At 42.1% G+C, this 23,462-nt stretch overlaps 1 protein-coding gene across 1 annotated transcript; it reads right to left on the bottom strand.

Moving 5' to 3' along the window:
* Nucleotides 1-5,202: 5,202 nt before the first annotated feature.
* LOC136447099 (filamin A-interacting protein 1-like) lies at nt 5,203-8,074 on the bottom strand. Its single transcript, XM_066445791.1, has 2 exons — nt 7,701-8,074; nt 5,203-7,588 (listed from the first exon to the last, which is right to left on the bottom strand). The coding sequence occupies exon 2, from the start codon at nt 7,522-7,524 to the stop codon at nt 5,320-5,322; it is 2,205 nt and encodes a 734-aa protein (XP_066301888.1). The 5' UTR covers nt 7,525-7,588; nt 7,701-8,074; the 3' UTR covers nt 5,203-5,319.
* Nucleotides 8,075-23,462: the final 15,388 nt, after the last annotated feature.

The following is a 23,462-nucleotide window of genomic DNA, read 5'->3' as shown; positions in this document are numbered from 1 at the left end:
GTGAAGATTTATAATTGATGAGAAACACTCCCAATATGTCAGTCATAAAGGTTAAATCATTTGGCGAAGGTATGAGGTAGTGGAACTCTAGTTTTGTTCATCAATCAACCAATAAATGAATACAATCAGCGTGTCTTATTTCGGAGGAATGACTAAAATGGATAATTAAAAAGCATGTTTTATAATTGCAAAGTGTTACAAAATACCGCCCATTCTATACCATTCAGTTCATTCATTCTTTCTTGTACTTTATTCCTCCCTTGGGAGAGCGATGCATAGTTGAAGTATTTACAAAGGGGATGCCATGACACTTAACACATGGTACATAGCGATCCTGTTTTATAAAATAATTATATTCTTATATTGTTGTTATTCCGTGCTCATATTTACAATCTCTCAGAGGCCAGGTGAACGAACCTGCCAGGGGTATCCCATGCCCCACACGTCTAGTCTACTGATGACCATTGGGACATTAAAAAACAAACATTCGATCAGATCTATCATATCATATCTATAAAAAACTGTTTCTGTGTACTGTACAAATAACTCTCAGAGTTCTTTAAAGGTCTTTAGTGTTTCACTTTCAAAGTTTATTGTCTCTGCATCATTCTCTACAACTCCTTGTGAATCCACACAGCTCAGTTCTCCACAGCTCGCGTGTTTAACTCGCAGCCTAGCTTCTGCCAAGACTGTGTTGTAGCTTTTCTTGGGTGGTTAAAGTCCAGCTCTTTCTTCTTCTCCCGTATGTGCTTACATACTATGTATGTACTCAGCTCTCGTGTGCTCTATTCTCCTTCCCCCGTGCTACAGTTTTGCCTCTCTTTCCAGGTGGCGTGCTTTAATGCCATGGCTGCCAGAGGGCGGAGCAATCTGGCCGTTGTTGTGATGAAGGCGCTCCACACAGCTGGTTCCACAACTTCTTCTACTATCTCGGCTCCCAGCATGACCTCTGTGAATCTCTCATCTGGTTGTTCGTGTACTTTTACCATGACTCTTACTCCCAGAATGTTTGCTATTTCTTCTGCCAGGGCTTGTCGTAAGTGGTTAAAGGTGGAACATCTGGTGACTAGATGACCGACCAAGTCTTCTGTAGGGTCATGGCAGGTTGGACATGTTTTTACGGTGTGTCTGGTTGGGATGGTACTGAGAAGTATGAGGTTCTTAAGGTCTCTCTGGTACTCTGGCTGTTGTCTTGCTAGTGTCCATAACTTGTGTGGTTTGTTGTTTGTCTGGTGGACTCTGTAGAACCTGTGGCAGTTGGTTTGGGACGCTGTGCTCGCCCTCCACCTCTCACTCTCTTGTGTCTGTATTGTCGTCTTCACTAGATGTTTCCATGCATTTACTGTAGGGAAGTCTGTTGTCAACCAGTATCCCTCCAGCCACTTCAGTTCATTCCTTTCCTTTCCTTTCCTTTCTTTATTCCTCCATGTTAGGAGAGCCACATTAATAAAATACATGAATATACAGTCATTATAAGGTGTTACAGTATAAAATAATAACTTTCTGCATATATACACAAGATTCAATAGAATATTTGATAGCATTAATCGTTACAAACGATATCGGTCAGTTCGGTACTGGTTATTGCAGTGAATCACTCGTCATTGAAAATTTTCGGTTGTGCGCATTAGCACTGAATCTTTATATTCTTACAGGGATCATCAGAGTCCTGTATACATTGTACTGAGACTTAAAAGTGTCCATGAGTCATCAATGTCCCTTTCATCTTGTATGTTGGAACACCCCTGCTGCTACACTGGTTACTTTAGAAGTAGAGTCGGAACGGAGCAAACTGTCCTTAATCTCGGCTCGTTGGTCTTTCCTTATCTCCTAAAGTCCACATGCTTTAGTGCTAAAGTTGCTAGGGGATACAGCAGTCCAGCTACAGTTATCATGTAGTCCTCCCAAATGTCAGGGTCAATCTCATCTTCTACAATATCTGCTCCCAGCATTATTTCCGTAAACCTTTCGTCTGGCTGTTGGTGAACGGACGCCATCACCCTGATGCCCAGCTTGTCTGTTGCTGCATCTGCTAAACTGTCTCTGAGGTTGTTAAAGGTGACACAGCTAGAGACCAAGTGCCCGACTATATCTGTTGTTGTTGCGTCACATGTAGGGCATCGCTTAGGGCTGTGTTTCACCGGGGCTGTACTCAAATGTACTAGTTTCTGTAGAGTCTTTTGGTGCTTTGGGTGTTTCCTTGCAAGTGACCACAGCTTGTGGGGTTCTGAGCTCGTACTGTGTACTCTGAAGGATCTAGGTTGGTGACTGTGTGCTGAGACCCATTCACTCTCTTCCTTGGCACTCACTGCCCTCTTCACTATTTGCTTCCACTCCATTTTTGTCGGGAACTCTACCGTTTGCCAGTATCTTTCAAGGTACTCTGTTAGGCCGTAATCTTCGGCTGCTCTGAAGCTGTCGCTAATGAACCCTCTTGTTTTGCAGCGTGGCCTTGCCAGTATGTGCGAATACAATCTGAAGAGGAAGACTTTCTTGGCTAGTGCAGTACAGGGGAGATTGGCAAGCCTACCGAAGAAACACAGCTTGTGTTTGTCCATGATGGCTTTCAGAGTATGCATCCCCAGGGCACCAAGGCTCTCTCTAGTTCCTGTCTGTGGGTGCATATTCTGCATACGCTTCACCCCTCCTCTGTAAACTCTCTCCAACTTCATCAGGTCTGTCTGAGTAGGGTACCATAATTCACAACCGTGCAACATACTGGGTATGACGATTGTGTGGTAAAGTATTTTTGTGACCAGTGGGTTGGGGGTGTGTCCTTCTAGACCGGTAGACAAGATGGCACTGATACGCCCTTTCCCCTTTCTACAGGCACTCTCTATGGCTGCCGCTGAAGTTGTGTTGGACGAATGTTGTATTCCCACGTGTGTTACCGTGCGTGCTTCTGGGATTTCTGATGCACCCATCACCCATTCAGGATCTGTGTTGATTCTATGCATCCTGTGGTTCCCTTGTGTGAACACGATGCATTGGCTTTTGTTGGGAGCGAATTGAAATCTCCATCTTCTTCCATAGTCAGCTATTGTATTAATCATGCCTTGTAAACCTCTCCTTGTTCCTGCCAATAGGCATATGTCGTCTGCAAGGGCTGGGGAACCACAGTACATCCCTCCTATGGACACACCGCTTCCTTGTACTTGCAACACATCATGGATGTCATTGTTGGCTAAAAGGAAACAAGTCAATGACAGGATGCCACCCTGGTTTACGCCCCTTGTGGTCTCAAACTCCCTGGACTCTCTCCCATCCAGCAGCACGGAGAACTTACTGCCCATGTGCATGTGTCTGAGAAGACGCCAGAGTTTGCTGTCGATACCTGCCTTGTAGATCTTGTACAACATGCCATCTATCCACACTGTGTCGTATGCTTTTTTGGTGTCTAAGAAGCACCCGTAGACAGTGCTACTTCTCTCTTGATAGTGGTTTACTATCTCTTGGACCATGTAGGCTGTTGTTAAGTTGCTACATCCTAGCTGTCCTCCACTCTGTAGCTCATGAGGAAGCCCCCTCGATTTAAGCCATGGTTTCAGTCTGTTGAAGAGTAGTGATTCCCAGACTTTAGATATGACTGGTAATAGGGTGATACCGCGGTGCGAGTCCAAGTCCGCTTTGTTGGTTTTGTTCTGCTTCAGTAAGGGAACTTTGAGGCCCTTTTTGAAGGCCTCTGGTATGTGCTCTGATTCCCTTATTGCGTTAAAGAGGTACGTTAGTCTAGCCCACAGTACTTCACCAGCATACTTCAAGTGTTCATAGGTTAAGCCATCTCTGCCTCCCCTTTTGTTGTTCTTAAGTGTTCTGCAGATTGAGGCTACTTCTGCTATAGTAAAAGGCTCCTCAAGTATGACCTCAGCGTTACTGTGGCTTTCTTTTTCCATGCTTTTCACCTCGTCTTCAATTATCTTCTTATGGTTTTCATCAAAGAGTCTACCTTCATCTTCTTGTTCATTTCCTAGCATTTCGAAATGCTTGGCCCAGATTTCTCTGACTTCTGCAGGGTCTGTGATGAGCTGTTCTCCCACCTTGACTGCCTGTGGCTGGTCTTTTTTGCCCTTTCTTTGTCTCACTCTCCTCCAAAACTTTTTGTCATCTGTGCTTGCCAATGAGGCTAACTCCTCATTCTCTTTGGCCTCGTGCAAAAGCTTTGCCTCTCTTAGTTCTGTTCTGAACTGACTCTTGCTGCTCTTGTAGTCTGCATACAGAGGATTACCTTTTCCTCTTGGCTTTCCTGCTCCTTTCCATAATAGCCATGATTTCACTTGCTTTTCGTGACATTCTGTAAGCGTTGCTGACCAGTATGGTTTCTGGTGACGTCTTATTGTCTTTGTTGGTAATGTTTCCTCAGCTGCTCTTTTTAATACAGTAGTTATCAAGCTCAGTTCATCTTCAATAGCCTCCTGTGATTTTTCGGTTGGTACTGGAGCTGATTGCAGCCTTTGACAAACTTTCCTCTTGTATGTGTTTTCTGTTGGTTGACTCCTCACACTTTCCCAGTTCAACCGTGGGTCTTGACTGCTCTCTTTCCACTCTCTTAGTTTGTTGGAAAACTGAGCAATGATGGGATTGTGGTCTGACATATTAAGTTCATTGTAATCCATGACTTCACATCCTATTGTGTCTGCAAGTAGCGAGCACGGTACTAATATGTGGTCGATTGTGGACTGTCTATCACCACTTCCTTGAAATGTTTCCAGAGGGCCCTTGCATAGGTGACTTAAATTTAGGGACACAAGGTCTAGTTCAAGGGTGATATCAATCAGTTCATTGCCCAGTTTGGATGAGGGTCCTCTACCTCTGGGACCACCGCTCCTCCCCATATCTGCATTGAAGTCTCCGAGGAATATCACATTTCCTTCGCTCTCGTATTTCCTGTACATCTCTCTCACATAGTCTATTTGTTCTCTGTATTCCTCAATGGGTTTAGTTGAATCTGGAAAATACACTGCAAAGAGGAATAGTTTCTGGCCATTCTTTTGTTGGACTCTTATTCCTATGATTCTATCATTTCCATCTTCTAACTTATGGACAGCATAGTCAATGGACATTTTCCATAAAAAGGCTACACCGCCCTGGCCTCTCCTCCAGTGACTTGTAGTGTGTTCTGTCAGCTTGCTATCTGCCTTGCCCCAACCTCTGTGTGTCATTAACAAGTTGTCTAGAGCTGGGATTGCCTGAGGGTACAACCAGTGCTCAGATATTGCTAATATGTCAATGTCTTGTAAGTACTCTGTGATGAAGGGGATCGCTGTTGAGATTCCCCTACAGTTGTAGCACCCAACTGACAGAGTAACATCCGCATGAGTCTTATTGCTGAACTCTGGCATTTTCACGGCTGAGTTTCTGAGCTTCTTCGTTTCTCTTTCCTGGCCCGTTCAAATGTGCTGTTTGGTTCTTCTCACCGCCATCCTCAGTGTTGTCACCCTTGCTTTTGTACCTCCTCTCTGACATCCATTCACGACACTTGACCCCCTTGGGCCAAAAGTCTTCCTTCACCACCATATGTGCCTGGTGCAGTAGGACATTGATTCTTGCAAACGCTATGTCTTTTTGTCTGCTGTTCATGACCCTCACAAAGGATAGTTGTACTCCCTTACTCTGAGCATACCTGAGTATCATACTCTGAAGGCTCTCTGTTTCTGTCTTCTTCATGTAGCCCAAGAAGAACCTCTTTCTTCGCAGTCGGTTTCTCCCGATACCCACAAAATCTGAGAAGTCAGTGTGGCTGTCTGCACAGTTTAAGCTGCTCTCTCCTGTTTGTAACCTTCTGTGTTCGGTGTTGAATTGTTGAGTTCTAGGGTAGCTCTCTTGTTGCACATGTGTCACTGCTTCCTTGTATGTCTTGTTCTGTGTGCATTCAATTCTCGTTGCTCCTCGTTGGTTACTTCTCAATCTTGATGGGTCTCTCTGTGGTTTGGGGCTCTCTGTCTTGTTTCTGCCCCTGAGTGTTACCTGCCCTGTACTCCCACTTGGACTTACTGTATTAGTCTGTCCAGGGCCCTTCTCGGCTGCCAGTGGCCATGTATTACTCCCCTCATCTGTACCGCTTGGCGAGTCAGGGGCTCTGCATGTAGCCTTCATACCTGTTGCTCTGTCTCTTCCTCTTATGTCCCTTGAATCAGTTTTTCCTCTTGGGCTGGGGTCTAAAATGATAACATTGGCTTCGCCAGCATGATTATCACTTCTGGTACTACTTTCCCCACTCTTGCTTTCAGTCACATTTCTCTTTCTAGGCTGCCTTGTCTCCTTCTGCTTTTCTTTGCCTTGTTGGTTTTCCTGCCTCTCTACTGGGATGTCTGAGCCTTGTTGTTCATAGCGTGCAGCTTGTAGGAATGTAGTTATTGCATCTCCCTGTGTTTTGGTTGAGGACTCCTTAGTGCGTTTCACAAGTCCAACCCCTGTACCAAGACTCTTGTTCTCTCCACCAGTTTGGTTATCCTTATTACTGCCTCCATTTCTCAAGATGTGGTCTGCTGTTTCACCTGTAACACATACAGCACTCGTGGTCACGAGATGTTCGCACCTGACCCTTACTTCTTGTACCATTTGGTGTGTCCTTGACAGGGCGTACTCTTGTTCTTTCAATCTTTCTTCAAGTGAGTGTGCCAAATTCTGTACATATGTTGTAATTTTGCTCATCTTTGTCTCTTTGTCTGTGTCGGCTTTCTTGGAGGAGCCTTGCAGAGCCTGGAGTTCTGTTTCTACTGAGTTGATCTTGTTGTTGTGGGTTGCCATTGTTGTCTGCATTCTCATCTGTGTGGTCTCAGTTTTCTTCAGCTTCGATTTCATGCTCTCTATCTCTTCTGTTATCACAAGTTGTGATCCTTTGAGCTCTGCTAATTCCTCTTGGGTACTATTTTGATGTCTGTCCCAGTGTTCTGTTACATCATCTCTTGCTTCCTCATGGCGTCTTAGCTTGTTGTTCAAGCTCTCAATTCTCTCTTTCAGTTCTTTCACTTCCTCTTTCAGCACCTCTCTCAGACTTGCATTTTCTGCTAGTTTTCTGGCTACGGCATCATTATCTTCCTCATCTTCTAGTATTGGATTCAGAGTTCTGCTTCGTGTAATTGCTGGACTCTTCCATGTACTGTTCTGTGTTCCATGGAGGAATATTTTCTTCACTTCAGCAATGTTTCTAGCACCCTCTATGAACTGAAATAGAGCACACACATCCTCTGCTAACCTGTTGGCCACTGGTTCAGTGTTGGCTCTATAGGTCCGTTTCCTTGGCTGTCCCTGAGGACAACCGGGCCTGTCTTGCCTAGCTACTGCAATCAACGCATCCCTCGTGTGATTCAATATGTGTTCGTCGTAGTCACTGGCTACGAGTATTTTCTTTTTAGCTGTGCACCTGTCCAGTCCAGCAATGTGCCTCCTCACCAGCTCTAGGATTTCTCTTGCTGTCTCTGTGTCGTCATCGAAGGATATGTCCTCCATTCCCTTCAGCCACGACCCCGAGCCTTCTAGCTCCTCTTCATCCACGTCTACGTGTTCTTCATGTGAGCTGTGCATGGTTGAAGTTCTTCGTCCTTCGTCTTTCAGACACCAGGGCTTGCCAGGTTGGCCCTCTTTCGCCCTAGAACAAGAAAATGGTACTCGCCAGTCTACAGCTCAGATGTACGGGAATTATGGTGTATTGAACGTTGTTTTCCACAGATAATGGCTCAAAGCAAGTACTGGCTACCCACCGGCAAGGGCCCGTATTTCAGGGCCCTTTGATGTTTACTGCGCCTGGCCGGTGGGGAGGGGGGCGGCATGCGCCGCTCGCTTCCTTCGCTTGACAGTCGAGTTCCTTTCTCGCTAGCTGGTCTTCGGTACTCTCCACCTTTCCTTTGGTTCTCTGGTTCTGTGGCGACTTCCCCTGATTGTGCTGGATCTTCTTTGAGCGCAGTCAGGTCGCTGGCGTCCTTCGGACAAGGCCCCCTAGGTTGGCTTCCTCCGCCCTATAAAACAAAGAATACTCGGCAGTACACGGGTTACGGATATGAAAATCAAGTTATACTTAACGTCTTTTGCTCTAGCTAATGTTTCGGAAACAAGTACTAGATACTCACCGGGCCCGTTGATGGTGCTGGGCTACTAGTAAGTACAGCGTCACGCCGATGGGGAGGGGGGCGCTGCACACCTCTCGCTTCGGTCCTGTTTCTTCGGCACTCGGCCCGTTTTCCGGAGTCTAATGAATTCTTCAGTACTCCCTCGGTTCTTGTCGCTTTCCACCTCGCACGTAAGTCCTCTAACAGTGTTTTAGTGGGCTAGAAACTCTGTTTAATTAGAGCTAGAACGACCCCTAAAACAAAGCATCCGCCATCTTGGACGATACCACCACATCTGGTGACTAGATGACCGACCAAGTCTTCTGTAGGGTCATGGCAGGTTGGACATGTTTTTACGGTGTGTCTGGTTGGGATGGTACTGAGAAGTATGAGGTTCTTAAGGTCTCTCTGGTACTCTGGCTGTTGTCTTGCTAGTGTCCATAACTTGTGTGGTTTGTTGTTTGTCTGGTGGACTCTGTAGAACTTGTGGCAGTTGGATTGGGACGCTGTGCTCGCCCTCCACCTCTCACTCTCTTGTGTCTGTATTGTCGTCTTCACTAGATGTTTCCATGCATTTACTGTAGGGAAGTCTGTTGTCAACCAGTATCCCTCCAGCCACTTCAGTTCATTCATTCATTCATTCATTCATTCATTCATTCATTCACCAATAGGATTGACGATTTACATTTATGTTATAAATCTTTTTTAATTTGTATTATTTTTGTAGGGGATGAAGTGCCATGCCCTGTCGGTCAAGTCTGGGTTAATTCGTATGGGCAGTGCGTTGGTAAGTTTTGGATTCCTAATATGTTCTAGCTTGGTATATGTTTCATAAGTATTAAGTTCTATGATAATATAGCCAAATGGTGTCGATCAATTCAGAATACCCCATTTGAAATAGGTTATGACACCGTAACGTCGCAGACGTTCCACAAGTGGGGAATAATGAATCTGAAATGGTGAATCATCGATTTCAAGTAGGATCACTTATTACAATAAATGACTCGTTTGCTTGTCAATTGTAGGGAGAGACGACGGCATTTGTTATACATTTTGTATAACGTTTCTTTGTTCAAAATATATTTATTGTCGCATACTATAAACCAAATTTTCTGCAGATAAATGATAAAAAATATACCATTACAATACAAGTTTAATCTAAACAAATGGAAACAATGCAGTATCCTCAGCACCCACAGATAAGTGGAACCGCCCACTGCCCTTATCTTAAAAGATTATTTTGTGACACAACAAAAGGACTGCGATTTTTCTAAGGTCTTCTCCGACTATACATACATGTTTTATCCAATAATTCATGTGACCAGTGGAAACACTCAAGTCTCTGTGCCAGTTTTTAGTGGCAACCTGGATACAGATACAATGCACAAAGGTAATACTGGGAAATCATGCGAATACATGATTAAAACTGAGTATCATTCCTAATTTCAGTCCTAAAGCCCTTTTCTAAAAGTCGACACGGCAGTTAGCTTTATTTGGTCTATGGAGAGTTTGTACCAAATTTATGACCCGTGTACTTAAACTGATATTTAACTTACTCTAGAAACAAACAAGGAATGGTATACAAAATAATTAACCTAGTAGTGGTACATACAAGTATAAGAATAATTCAACTAGTCGACTTACATCAATCACTTACACTTCTAGTTCTAAGATCTAACCATTGTCTCATTCTAGAAGGGCTGCAAGGGCGGATAAGATGTCACACTGGGACAGCTGTAGAGCCGAGCCGTCGCACTAAGGAAGACTTGTAACAGTTCATGAAGGATTACGCTACAGCGGGAAAAGGTATAGATATAGCCAGGGCCAATCTTCTCTAGGAGTTTGTGGTATCAATACGGTTAAGACAAGTGAGAGGGAAAGATGAAAGAATATAAATCATATTGATAACTAGAGTTCACGACCTCATACCTTCGCCGACTGATGTTAGCCTTTTCGAGTGAATGCTTATCACTCAGTATGTAAATAAGGTCCTCGAATCCATGAATTTCAAGTGATCGTTTTCTCTACACAAAACACAGCATTAAAGTAAAATCTTAGAAAAGAGGGCCATTGTAGCATTTCCTCATATATTGTGTAAATGAGGCCATCATGATTTATGTCTGATAACGTCCACATCTGATTATCTTCCAAACGCCACAAGAATGAAATCCCATCATTTACCACTCTGGAATTATAGTATTTTGTCATAAATTATGCAAATTAGGTATTCTTTGCATAATTGATATCTATCAATATTCCTGTCTTTCTCAGTTACATGTCACCTGTTTGACTACAATGGAAAGCAAGGGTTTGTATACTTTTTCACATCACAGATCCTGATTTGCATGATTCTTATACGATCATGTAAATCATCACTCAAACTATGTACATCCCTACAAATCATGACGATCCGTTATCACCTTCTTGAGTTACTAGTATTCTCATTCAAAGTTTAAAACAAACCCATACCTATACCTACACGAGTTCTCCCAAGAGTTATAAAAATAATCACTGTAAGAATATTTTTGCTTAATTGGTATCATAACTTTTATCTTTACTACAGAACATAAGGAATTTGTTGGCAATGTATTTGCTTCAATTATGCCCTTATTTTCATAGTAGACATATCAATCAGTTTTTATCAAACCTATAACTTCCAACAGGGAGAGCGTTAGATCGTAAGGCTGCTGTGTTTAAATGCCCGTGTGACCTCCCTGACCCCAAAACAGAGCCCTGCACCAGGCAAGTAAAGTATCACATGTGTCCTCCAGGGACGTCTCACAGGGAGCCTGCTCCGGTAAACTAGGTCATCTGTCAGTGCAATTTAACCTGAATACATAGACTTCAAAATAGCAAATTGAAAGGGAATTGTAGACATTTCCTTATGAATTATGTTAATGAGGCCTTGTCATGCATGATTTTTGTCTGATATTGTTCACCTTTACTTAGCTTCCTACAAGAATGAAATTCCAATCATTTACTATTGTGGTATTTTCAAGTAGTATTTTCTCATTAATTATGCAAAATAGGTAGCTATTAGCATTATTGGTATCTATCGATACCTCTCTCTTTTTCAGCTATATATGTCACATGTATGAGAGTCATATTATGAAAGGCAGCAGATGTATAAACTTCCCTTATTAATTATGCAAATTAGCTCCTGATTTGCATAATAAATATTGAATTATGTAAATCATTAATCGAGCTATCTACATACCATAAATCAAGACGATCCGTTGACCATAAGTCTAGTTATTCATGTCCAAAGGTCAGAACAAATAAATTAAACACACCCGCTTCAGCTCCAAACAAGCCGCTAGAGGGCACAAACGTGCACAACTTACTTCATGTGGCATGGACTATCTACCACACAAAAATCATGACCGTAGCACTTGCAGAAAATTCGACCTCAAACTTTGAAGCTACACTGCAGTACCCAAAGTACCCGCTAGGAGGCCCATCATCAAACTTGCCCTTCCCCTTTAATAAATCTACCTATTCACTAAATATCATGCACAACTATCGACAGCTTCTCGAGTTATCCTGTCAACAAACAAATACGCATACATAAACAGCCCACTGCAGTACCGCAGGAAAATGCCAGGTGACCCATTTTTTAACTTGAGCTTCGTTTTCACAATCTCTACGTACCCACTAAAAATCATGCAGATTCATCATCAATACGTCGAGTTATGTTGTCTACATACAAACACACTAACAAAAAAAGTCCACTGGAGCACTGTAGGAAAACGCCAGGTTAACTATTTTCGAACTTGACCTTCGTTCTCACAACCGCCACTTACCTACCAAAAATCAGCAAGATCCTTTAAAGTTCTCTCGACTTAAGATCTCGACATACATACGGATTTACAGCTAGCGTAACCGATAACATAACCTTACCGCGAATGCATACATTCCCGGCGAAGGTAATTATTACGTTCATAAAAGCACGGCGTTAACGCTCCCACGAACGGGTGGTCTGGAATGAGAAACGGCTGGGGTGGAAGTGTAAGCTGCACTTCTGAGGGAGGTATGCTATTCTTTCTTAATCAATTACGCTCTTCAGAGAACTGTATGAACAGGAGCCTATTTGTATCTGACACCTACTACAGGAACTCATATTTCCGTAATGTGTACGGCCTACTGTGCGTCTAGTTTTGTTTTTAAACCTCTTTGTACTTGTATGTTATTTAATGTTTGTGTTAAGCCTATAACCCTTTTTAGTTATGTATTATGTTCCTATGGGTTTGTTTTTATACCCGAAATAAAGAAATAAAGAGGAGTCTTCTCGATCGGCTGCCAGGCGGGAGGTTGCTCAGAGGATGGTCTAGATGGTCGGTCGCCGGAGGGGTGGTCTTGGAACAGCTCCGTGGTAGCGAGAAGAAACGTGGTTGAGACCGCACAAGAAGGCGCAGAAGCAGTCAAGTCCATCGGGCGGGTACAAGGGATGCAGTTCTACCGTGATGTCTCAGGATCCAAGACTGTATCCTCAAGACAGACAGGGTGTCCCACGGAAGCCAAGCGTCTCGACCGGGAAAGGCGTTGTTGGCGAACAGGAATCTAAGCAAGTAGAAGTCGGGGTGAAGTAAATCCAAGAGTAAACTGTAAAGTTCTGAATATAGCAGCGCCGATCAGCGGAAAAAGGAGACTCGACCCAGAGAGGCGTTGTTGAACAGGACTCTACGCAAGTAGAAGTTGGGATGAATAATCCACGGGTAAAGTTCTGAATAGAACAAAGCCGATCAGCGGGAGAAAGCGTAACAGGAATATACAACTCAGAAGTCAACGATCAGGGAGCCAAGAAAAAATGTGACAGTACCAAGGAAAGGAGAATTCACGAATGAGTTCGCAGGGGGAGAACGAAGGGTCAAAGGGCAACAAGGGAGGAATCATTAGGGTCAGGATAGGGGTCGTGTGATTTGTCTGCTCAGCCGACGCAACGTGACTTGCACTTACTTATATGATTTCTTCTAATCTAATTATTATATGAATATTACTGTATGTATTGTACATATACATGTGTGTAGAGAGAGGCTCACGACGTTGGTTTATAGTATGCGACAATAAATATATTTTGAACAAAGAAACGTTATACAAAATGTATAACAAATGCCGTCGTCTCTCCCTACAATTGACAAGCAAACGAGTCATTTATTGTAATAAGTGATCCTACTTGAAATCGATGATTCACCATTTCAGATTCATTATTCCCCACTTGTGGAACGTCTGCGTTGGTTACTTTTATTTTTGGAAATTGTTGTTTTATCCCTTAGGCCGACCAAACACATCTAGAGATCACAGAGGGACAATCGGGCACTGTAAAGCTTTACAGCACGGTACCATTCCTCTGTGGTGCTGATTTGCATTTCCATGAACACTGCTTCATTGAGCTACGTATGGATGGCGATCCATCAACGGCAACAAGTAGCATGCATTATTGCAGAATTCGAATCTATTCCAAAGATTGGGATCCAAACACTTTGCGAGCTGAGGCGCAAGAGCAAAACGTACTATATGCTGCGCAAGACATGCAAATAGGTAGCAGTCGTGTAGAGGTATTGTTATTCAGGCAAATTCCAACCAATCTATTTTATCATGCAATGGATGGATTTGTCCGAGTGATGTATGGTGGATATACTCCAGATGCTATTCAGGTATGCCATCTTTAAACAATACTGATAACCGAACTTACCAATCATTACATCAATAAATAAATAAATACGAAATCTTCTTCAACTCATCAGGTGAACATTTGTAATGTATCTGTTAGCTCGGCCTTCTTTTCGAAGATGCATAATTGATCTGACAAAATATGGACAATTATATACTAATTACCATTTAACCAAGAAAGGCCGTAAAATATTGTACAGATGCACACTGCAATCTACTTGGATGACTTGACACGATATTAACATTTCCATAAGGCTATTCAGTTAGAAGTAGATATACTATAAAACATTCCAAAAAAATATGGACCCTACCCAACACTACTTAATCATATGTGCTCAAAGTGTATGTGCTGCAAAAGGAGCTTAATTTTTTGTAATATCCCGTACATATCACGTAGTATCACCGAATTCTTATGTTTCTGATACAGGTACGAATCGTGCCCGAGGACTTGACAGGACATTGCACGGGTGTCACAATTTCACACTATACCACCTTTGACTTAAAGTAAGCACAACTTAAGTTATAATATGGTCAATAAATTGCATTTCTTGATCTCAAATCTACATTTTTATTTACCAGCCTACTAGATGTGCAAGTTATTGTTATACAGCCTGGTCAAAAAACGAACAAAAAATTTCATCGTAGCAGTATAACGTATCTGTGTAACATATCCTATTAAATCAAATCTACTTTGATTCCCTTTAAGCTTCTGACCTTGACATATCATTTCTTACATATCTTTAGGGTTTACACTTATCATTCGCTGGGAGAATTTATTTTTATAAAAATATTGCAAGAAACACCCAGGTGAGTAAAGATTGTCGAATGAAAAAAAAGGTGAATATGTACTACTACAAGTACTTATACCCACATTCCGCTTGGACGGCGCTCTCGCCGCGCTCTCAAGTCGAACTTAAATTTGCCACAGCGCCGTGAGAGCGCCGAACTCCTGAAAAACGTGCTCAAGTGAAATCTCTCCGGCGACCCTTGCGCTGTCAGCGCGACCAAAATGTCAAATGTCCGCAACTTTTTATGAGCGACCAAAGATTTCACAGTTCACTCAACGAATTCCAGAGAAAAATAACTTTTTTTTACGTTTACCTTTACCTCTTGCATCATATTCGAATGATAAAATCAAGGGGAAAACAGATTCCATTTTGGTCGCTGCACGGTCACTCCGTGTGTGTCTTAAGTTATATATATGTTCAACTTGTTTTTTCTGTGTTGTCTGTCACGTAAACTGTTTGCAATGAATGTATTTTATCATTCTACGTTATAATAGAAACGTAAATCACAGAAATTTGAAACACTTTTTGAACCACTGACAATAAAAAATTGGAGGGAATTTAATTTGAATGGAAGCAAGTACTTGTCGTCATTCGTCGTATTACCCATGGGCAAAACTATGATTTGACCACAAAATTCCCAGAAATTCAGCATACACCACTTCAAGTATGAAATTTATTTGAACTACAGTTAGGACCATTCAATGCTCGAAGAGTGCTCGCTGCAATCCTTGAGCGCTCGCTGCGGCCCTTTGATCCCACCTTGGGCGCTCTCACGTCGCTCTCACGGCGCTCACCGCGCTCGCTGCGCGCTCTCTTGGCGCTCTCACTGCGCTCTTTTTTTAACCACCATCCTCGGCGCTCTCACGGGGAATGTTTTGGACATGTTCAAAACCATCGCCGAGGTGACGGCGCGCATGGCGCTCTCGCCGCGCTCCCTCCGCGCTCCCTCCGCGCTCCCACGGCGCTCTTGGCGCTCTTACGGCGATCTGGCCAAATTGAGGTCGCCGTGAGAGCGTGGCGAGAGCGCCGTCCCAGTGGAATTGGGGCCTTAAGCTAACTGTTCATAAAAGTAAAATGAAACAACGATATAAAAATGTTTGAAGTAATAACAATATCAAATTTCTCCTTATGAATGCCATTGTAATTACAGACACGTATTGTGCTACTAATGACTGCTGGCAGTGCATTATAATTCTGAACTATATTAACAAACGTTTAATTTATTAGATCTCCATTATTAGGTCCATGTACGCACCTGGCAGTGTAGTTCTCAACAGACAGTTATCTGTAACTGTGCAGTTGCTGTCCGTGATGGAAATGACATCGTGATTGTCGACCTTTGCCATGTGGGTTGGGACAATCACCTTTCTGCCTACCCCAAGATAACAGTGAAGACAGCACACGGAGGTCCTCTCTCACCAGGAGTTTCAGTCTTCAGAGATCCGTCAAACAAAAGATTTGAGGTACACTAAGCTACATCACATAGGTGTGATCTGTTCAATACTGTGCTAATCTGTACCATGTCAATTAAAGCTAATGACTCAGGTGTAATTAAACAAATGTCAAATAAAAGTTTAATTCAAATAATCGGTTACAAATTGTAAAGCAGCTCTTTTAATTTGTTTCTCCAAATCAGTCTGTCACATATCTTGATAAATTCCTGTATCTTTCAAATTGAACTTTGCAGACACAACATACATAGTCTCTAATTACTAGCTAAGCATTCATCACAGCGTCACATTTGTACGACATCATGGCATAGAGATGACTGACAAGTGTAAAGATATACAAATATGCAACAAAAGTCTATAGTAGTTTAAGGTTTAAGCACTGTGCAGAACAACGTAGGAACCATAAAATTGTAAATGGTGCATAGAAGTAAGAAAGTGTTAGTGTGTGTACGTCTTTATTCACCTGTTGATGTAATTTTTCAGATCCTTATGCCATCTGCTACCACCGTTGCAGCAGAGGTGAACCATTGGGGTATTGACGTCCATGCATATGCACCTGCTGCTGATGTCGGGCATACTCTAGGACTTTGCGGAACATGGGATGATCCTCCAAACACAGGGAATGACTTCACACTGCCTGACGGATCCCTTACGACAGACGCGATCACATTTGGCAACAGCTGGAGGTAAATCTTTTTGTTTATATTGATTAAAGGAATTCATTTTATATAATACGTGATTCAATAGTACTTATACATTTTAATGTAACAAAAATTTTAACATTTCATAAAGTGTAAATAACTGGATAAAGCACTTATTTGTCTTGAGTATATCAGTCCGAAATGTATTGCTTAAGTAAGAAAGCAACACTTGGGCAAGTGCCATCTTATAACAATTCCCATACTTAGTCATGTAGTCCAATGATTGCGTCTCTATAGTGGCAACATTTGATTTATACCGATTTAATTAAAAACGCTTTGCTCTTCGGGGCAGACTGACCGAAACATTTATCTGGGCTTCACCTGACACTATGGGGCCCACACAAATTATTTGACACTATATGAACTAACTAGTCATGGTGCCCCAACGATCCATAAAGACGTTAAGGGACATGTGAAGGTGATAAACTAAGAAATGATCAACTCTTATTATCAATCGAAACAAAGTAAGTGCTTTCCAACAACAATGCCAACCATCAATTTTCATAAAGTTAAAACGTCCATCAAAATCATGTTGACTTTAATTGAGTGTGCAGACAGGTCAATAACGTTCAGACATTCGACCATGGTCAAACCTACACTGATTAAATTCGATTAGACATTTTATTACTGGTCTTGTCTACTCTTAGTTAGTCGACGGTGATTTAACTAATTTTTCAATGTTCCCATGTACTGACGTAATGGGTCTCTTGGCTCTTTTTTTGTTCGCAAGAATCCCTGATGGATCCAGCCTATTTGATGTTATGTGTCCGGATGAAGACCCTAACGCACCTGAACCTGTGCGGCCGTGTGTATGTGAAGCTGCTAGTCTATTTTTCTGTGGTCGTGGTCAACCTGCAAAGGAAAATTCAGCCCGGGATACTGATCGGAGGGCTACCGTACAGAAGGCATCCGGCAATTTGCTCTGTGGACATACTTAAAGGTACCTTGTTTCTTTAATGACATATATATTACTGCTCAGTCCGAGCAGTATTGAATATAATGATATTATTAGTGCTCAATATCTTTAAACGACTGGCGCGCTATCAATATGTCAGGGACGATTTTTTCTCAAACCTTACAATAGCAGGTGTTATACTTAGTAAATTAGAAAATATAAGCTTAGGGTAAGAAATAGTATAAGGAATATTACACCTCTAGCTTGTGTTGACGTAGAATGTGTTGCCTTTTTTGTCTTATGTAGTTCCTCAACAAAAGACTAATTTGTATCGTCTAACTAATAGGACAATATTTTTTTTTACAATCAACAGGTTATCTTACTGATTTGCGTCGTCCAACCGGATACATGGACACTGCGTGCACGTGTAGAGGCAATGGACCCAGACTCTAGCCCTACATAGCCAAGGAGCTCCTTTTCATGCACCATAAGTTCCATTTGGTGTGTATTTTGGTTTGTTTATTTGCACACGTATATGTGTGTATGTTTGATATTGGATGTGCGCCTGTGTTTATATGTGTGTGTGTGAGTGTGTTGGGGGGGGGGTTATTTTGCGTTTGTAGGTTTGTTTGTTTGTTTGATTGAATATGTTTGTTTGTTTATGTGTGCCATGCGTATTTCGATATGTTTGCGTGTGTGTGTGTGTGTGTGTGTGTGTGTGTGTGTGTGTGTGTGTGTGTGTGTGTGTGTGTGTGTGTGTGTACCTGCGCTTGTGCATGTTTCTTGGTGAAGATGATGGCCCTAGCAATTATGAAAACAATGGCATACTGGTTAGGATTGTTATGAAATGTGTCAAATTTGGTTTACTCAACATGTAATATCCATACAAGTATTTTCATTACAAGCGTCCTACCACAATATGTAACATCAGTAAACAATATGAAACTTCATCAGATCGATATTCTAATAATTTTAACTCTGCCATCTTTCGAAGAAAACATATTTGTGATCAGATGTGCACTTATCATATTGGTGTATGCTTATGATTAATGATATAGATTGTACATCGATGCCTGTCATCCATATCCACAAGGGACACTTTATTTCCTAAACAGCAACTACAGGCGTAAAGCTAACACCTCAAACTACCACCATCCAATTAGGGGTCATTTGTCACCAACTACTACGGTCGGTAGCGTTCCCCGAACCCTGCCCGCCGATTAGGGCAGACTAGTTAGTTTACATAGTATTATCTTACTAGTTTAGGATCTCTACGTACGTATGCATTAAAGCAAAGTACTTCTGTCACTCTGTAATTGTACCTAACCTATGCATTATTTACCTTATTGATGTGTTTTTATGTGTTTGTTATACGAGGTTTATAAACTGACCGCAAACCATTAAAGCTGATTTTGTATACATCATTCGACAAGGCGTTGGGTGTTCATATCTTTTAGTCACGTTTGATATTAGGTGTTGAGACAATGATAGTTTCTACATCATATGCGGTAACGATACGCATCGTTTAATGATATACAACCTAGTACATAACATTTATGCTTAATCTTTTAGTATGAAATCTGATAATTAGTTCTGGATTTATCTAAAGGGCAAATAGAAAGGCGACTTATTGCAATTCTAACATTAAACAATCGTTCGGGAATCAATATTAGGTATAGCATCCAGCTAACTTCCCATGAATAATGTACACGTTGCCATGACGGTGGGGATCGACTTTGAGTGACGTTCTACCGACTCAACAAACGGGACGTTACCGAAGGCCTGATTTGTGCGGTACGGCCGTTTTTTCGTGTATTTTTTTTTACTTGGACACGTCTATATCCATAGCACTCTCCTCAAGCCAAGGATGGAACGAATAGCTGCTGTATAAAATGTAATTAGCGGTAAGATATTCAAGACGAATCTTCTCTCCCGAAATAATGTTCACACCTGTCCGACAACACCGTCATTCTGCGTGCGGCGGACGGTAGTTTCAAGTTAAAATATTATGGTGTCAGCACGACTAGAGACAAAATCTACCATATATATAATTAGTGCAAAGATAGTACATGATACTGACAGAATAATAGAAAAAAGGATGGTTTATCGTTCTGCTAGATTGATTTCAGTCAACCATTATCGGAAAAATGGCGAATTTATGTTACCCAACGTTAACTGCACAACGACATTTAAAATCAATCAGTCATTACAAATAATCCTATCACAATGGTCAGTTTATGGTCCAAATAAATCATGCTGCAAAAAAGCCAGTACTATATTAGCCAACAACACTTAAACAACGCAACTTTTTCATGCCGATTTAAAATCAACACTTCACACATATCAGTGCCAGTGAAAGAGATAATTACACTACTTTACCACAATACTTAAACCTTAAAAGGCATAAGACACGACAGCTTGATAATCACCGTCACTGCGCTCATCTACATCCTTCAATCGTGGCCGTAACCCGAAGATGGATGGCCATGCTGTCTTCGTTGATTACAGCCGTGCGTTTGACACGATCAGTGATAGTCAACTGATAATGCCCCTAGCTGACATGGGCATCAGGCGAACCTTGTGGTTGAGCGTATGCAGTTATCTAGAAGGCCGAACGCAGAAAGTTAAGTGGGGCTCTTGCTGTCAACGCCCCACGATGTCTCAGCAGGTGTTCAACAGGGTGGCCGTCTGTCGCCAACACTTTTTGTCATCTGCATCAACTCGCTGGATTCAAGGTTGCCAAGGTCCATTACTCCTGTGAAATATGCGGACGACCTTACAACGTCCGAAATGCTGATGGTCTCTCTTCCTGGGCAGACCCAGCAAGAACTTGACTCCATTGTTGACTGAGGGGAGGCATTTTCTCTCGGAGTGAACGGTAAAAAGACCATGGGAATGGTTATAAGTCCAAGGAAGGAGAAAAACATTCCTGTTCCTCCCCACCCAACTATAGCTGGTCACGTGATCCAGAAGGCTACGTCTTTCAAACTCCTTGGAGTACACATCACTGCCAACCTTACCTGGGATGCACACGTCGACTTTATGTTGAGAAAATCCCGCCCGCGTGAATACTACCTTAGGCCATAGCAAGTAAATTTTATGGATGACATCCTCCGCAGACTCAAAAGTTAATGAGATAGGGCGAAAAAAAAGCAAGGCGGGCCAAAAAAAAACAAGATTCATATATTTTAAAATTTTGATATCATAAATCTTGTTAAATAAGAATTGAGGCAACGAAATATGATATCATGACCAACAGATCTTTTATTCCTGTATTCAACCAATGAGGTTTCATATATGATATAAAACCTCCTTGATTCAACAGTAAACATGTCCTTGTATATGTGTATAACGTTACATCTCAATATACTCAACTACAACAAATGCAGAAAAGAGCTTGTTGTACCATCATCTGAAGCAACTACACTGGTATTCATATGCGATGAAACGCCTTGTGTATACAGCTCAATTAAGTAGAAACTCCCCTCCCCCCATTATTTATATAATGGCCTTGCTAGAACAAATGCAGAAAATAGCTTGTTATTGTACCATCATGGGCAGGAACCACACTGGATATTCATATGCAATGAAACACCTTAGACTGTCAACATTAAACTGTTCTTGAAGATGTGTATACAGTTCAATTAACTAGAACAAACACAGAAAACAGCTTGTCATACCATCATGGGCAGGAACTACACTGAGTATTCATATGCAATGAAACACCTTAGACTGTCAACGTTTACAACATATTTGCCCATTTTTGGCATGTTGATCACCGTCGGAGGGCAATGAAATTTCTTGTTTTTTATTTCAAAATCAGGTGAAAATTAATGAGCGCGCTGATGTCATCCATAAAAATTACTTGCTGTGGCCTTACCGCGGCTACGAAGGCTGGACTACCTACTGATGTCTTGATTTAAATTTAATTTAGAGTACGCGTGGCCCTTTAAGAAATGAGCTGAGGTCTATCAAAACAAGCTGCCGCTTTTGCGCCGGCAAATATTCACTGACATGTATGGAAAGTGCTGCTAGTATGTAGGAGGTATAGATGACGGAAGGACGATATTCTCAATCAATAACATTTCGACCTTTCAGTGCTGACTTTGCCTTAGTGCCTTGTTACGGTGATATCTATCTTAGAGATTCAACAAAGTTGCAGTATCGTATGAACACAACAAAATGCAGATTATGGCTTCATCTACATAATTAATTATACAATTATAAACTCCCAAATGTTTTTCGCGAGAAGACATTGCTTCATGTTACGTATGTAGTTTACGGAAGGTGGAACTTTAAAATGTACCATTTATGTTAATGCTCAAGATTATGTAAATGCAAACATTATGTTAAACATTCTCTGTTTTAATCAATACATTACAAAGTCGAATCAGATCGATTATGCACGATGCCTGCATGGCAGTTAGACCTCCCTGTTTGTACAAGTGGACACTATTAGCGAAATTGCACTAAATTACATCGGAGACTATTCATGCCCAACGTAGAATAAAAGTTGAAATTTTATTCCAATTTTTATTTTACAAAATTTTGTTTTGGAAAATCGAGCCAGCTACCTGAACATGGAATAGCGATGGTCGGACATTTTTTACCAGGATGTAGATACCTTCTCTTGTTATGGTGAAGAAATGTTAACGTCCCTTCCAGATGTCTATATGGTAAAATGGGCTGGCGGCGGTTTTAGTCCTTTTTTACCATCAGGAGCTGTCCGATTTTCTTGGCAGCATGGATCTTATCTCTATTTTCAAAATAAGGACTTTACTCCTTGTGGTGAAAAAAAAGACAAATCCATTAGAATTAAATTAATCGCAATACTTTTACCATTCCTTTTCTAATGCTGCAAATGCCTTTCAGCACTAATTAAAGGGGTAGATAATCAGATCTATATAATATATAGAAGCATCCAATACCCAATGTTTCCTATATGGTGTCACGGCAATTTTAACATAATGAATTGTCTTACATGCCATGAAAACGATGAGAAGCATCACAGACACTGTAGGATAAAGCTCCATTATCGTGCTCTTGCCAACCTACCGGTGGGCTATGAGGACATGAGAGAAACTACAGAACTATAGATTTTACGCCAATATACTTTATGCTGTCTAGGTAATGTTTACTTCTCCCCTGCCATTAGGAAATTTGCACAAGGAAAGTTGTCAGCAAGTTGCGTCCAGGTAATACCCCCATTCCGCTTGGACGACGCTCTCACCGCGCTCTCACGGCGACCTCATTTTGGCCAGATCGCCGTGAGAGCGCCGACAGCGCGGCGAGAGCGCCATTGAGAGCGCCGACAGCGCGGCGAGAGCGCCGACAGCGCGTTGAGAGCGCCGACAGCGCGGCGAGAGCGCCGACAGCGCGGCGAGAGCGCCGACAGCGCGGCGAGAGCGCCATGATTGCGTCACCTCGGCGATGGTTTTGAACATGCTCAAAACCTTCACCGTGAGAGCGCCGAGGATGGCGATCAAAAAACGAGCGCCGAGAGAGCGCCGAGAGAGCGCGGAGCGAGCGCGGTGAGCGCGGAGCGAGCGCGGTGAGCGCCGTCTGAGCGCCGTGAGAGCGCCGAAGGTGGGATCAAAGGGCCGCAGCGAGCGCTCAGGGATCGCAGCGAGCGCTCTATGAGGATTAAATGGTCTTAGCTGTAGTTCAAACAAATTTCATTTTTGAAGTGGTGTATCTTGAATTTTTGAGAATTTTGTGGTCAAATCATAGTTTTGCTCGTGGGCAATACAAATTGACGAATAACTACAAGTACTTGCTTCCATTCAAATCAAATTCCCTCCAAGTTTTATTGTCAGTGGTTCAAAATGTGTTTCAAAATTCTTTGATTTACGTTTCTATTATAACGTAGAATGATGAAATATATTTATTGCAAACAGTTTACATGACAGACA

Source organism: Branchiostoma lanceolatum, chromosome 13 (genome assembly GCF_035083965.1).
Source record: "Branchiostoma lanceolatum isolate klBraLanc5 chromosome 13, klBraLanc5.hap2, whole genome shotgun sequence".
In the NCBI taxonomy this organism is placed as follows: domain Eukaryota; kingdom Metazoa; phylum Chordata; class Leptocardii; order Amphioxiformes; family Branchiostomatidae; genus Branchiostoma; species Branchiostoma lanceolatum.
Note: the sequence above shows the minus strand (reverse complement) of the source record. Positions and strands in the feature narration are given on the sequence as shown.

Bases quoted from the DNA above. Each gene is read 5' to 3' on its own strand.
- LOC136447099 (XM_066445791.1), bottom strand. From the start codon at position 7,524: ATGCACAGCTCACATGAAGAACACGTAGACGTGGATGAAGAGGAGCTA.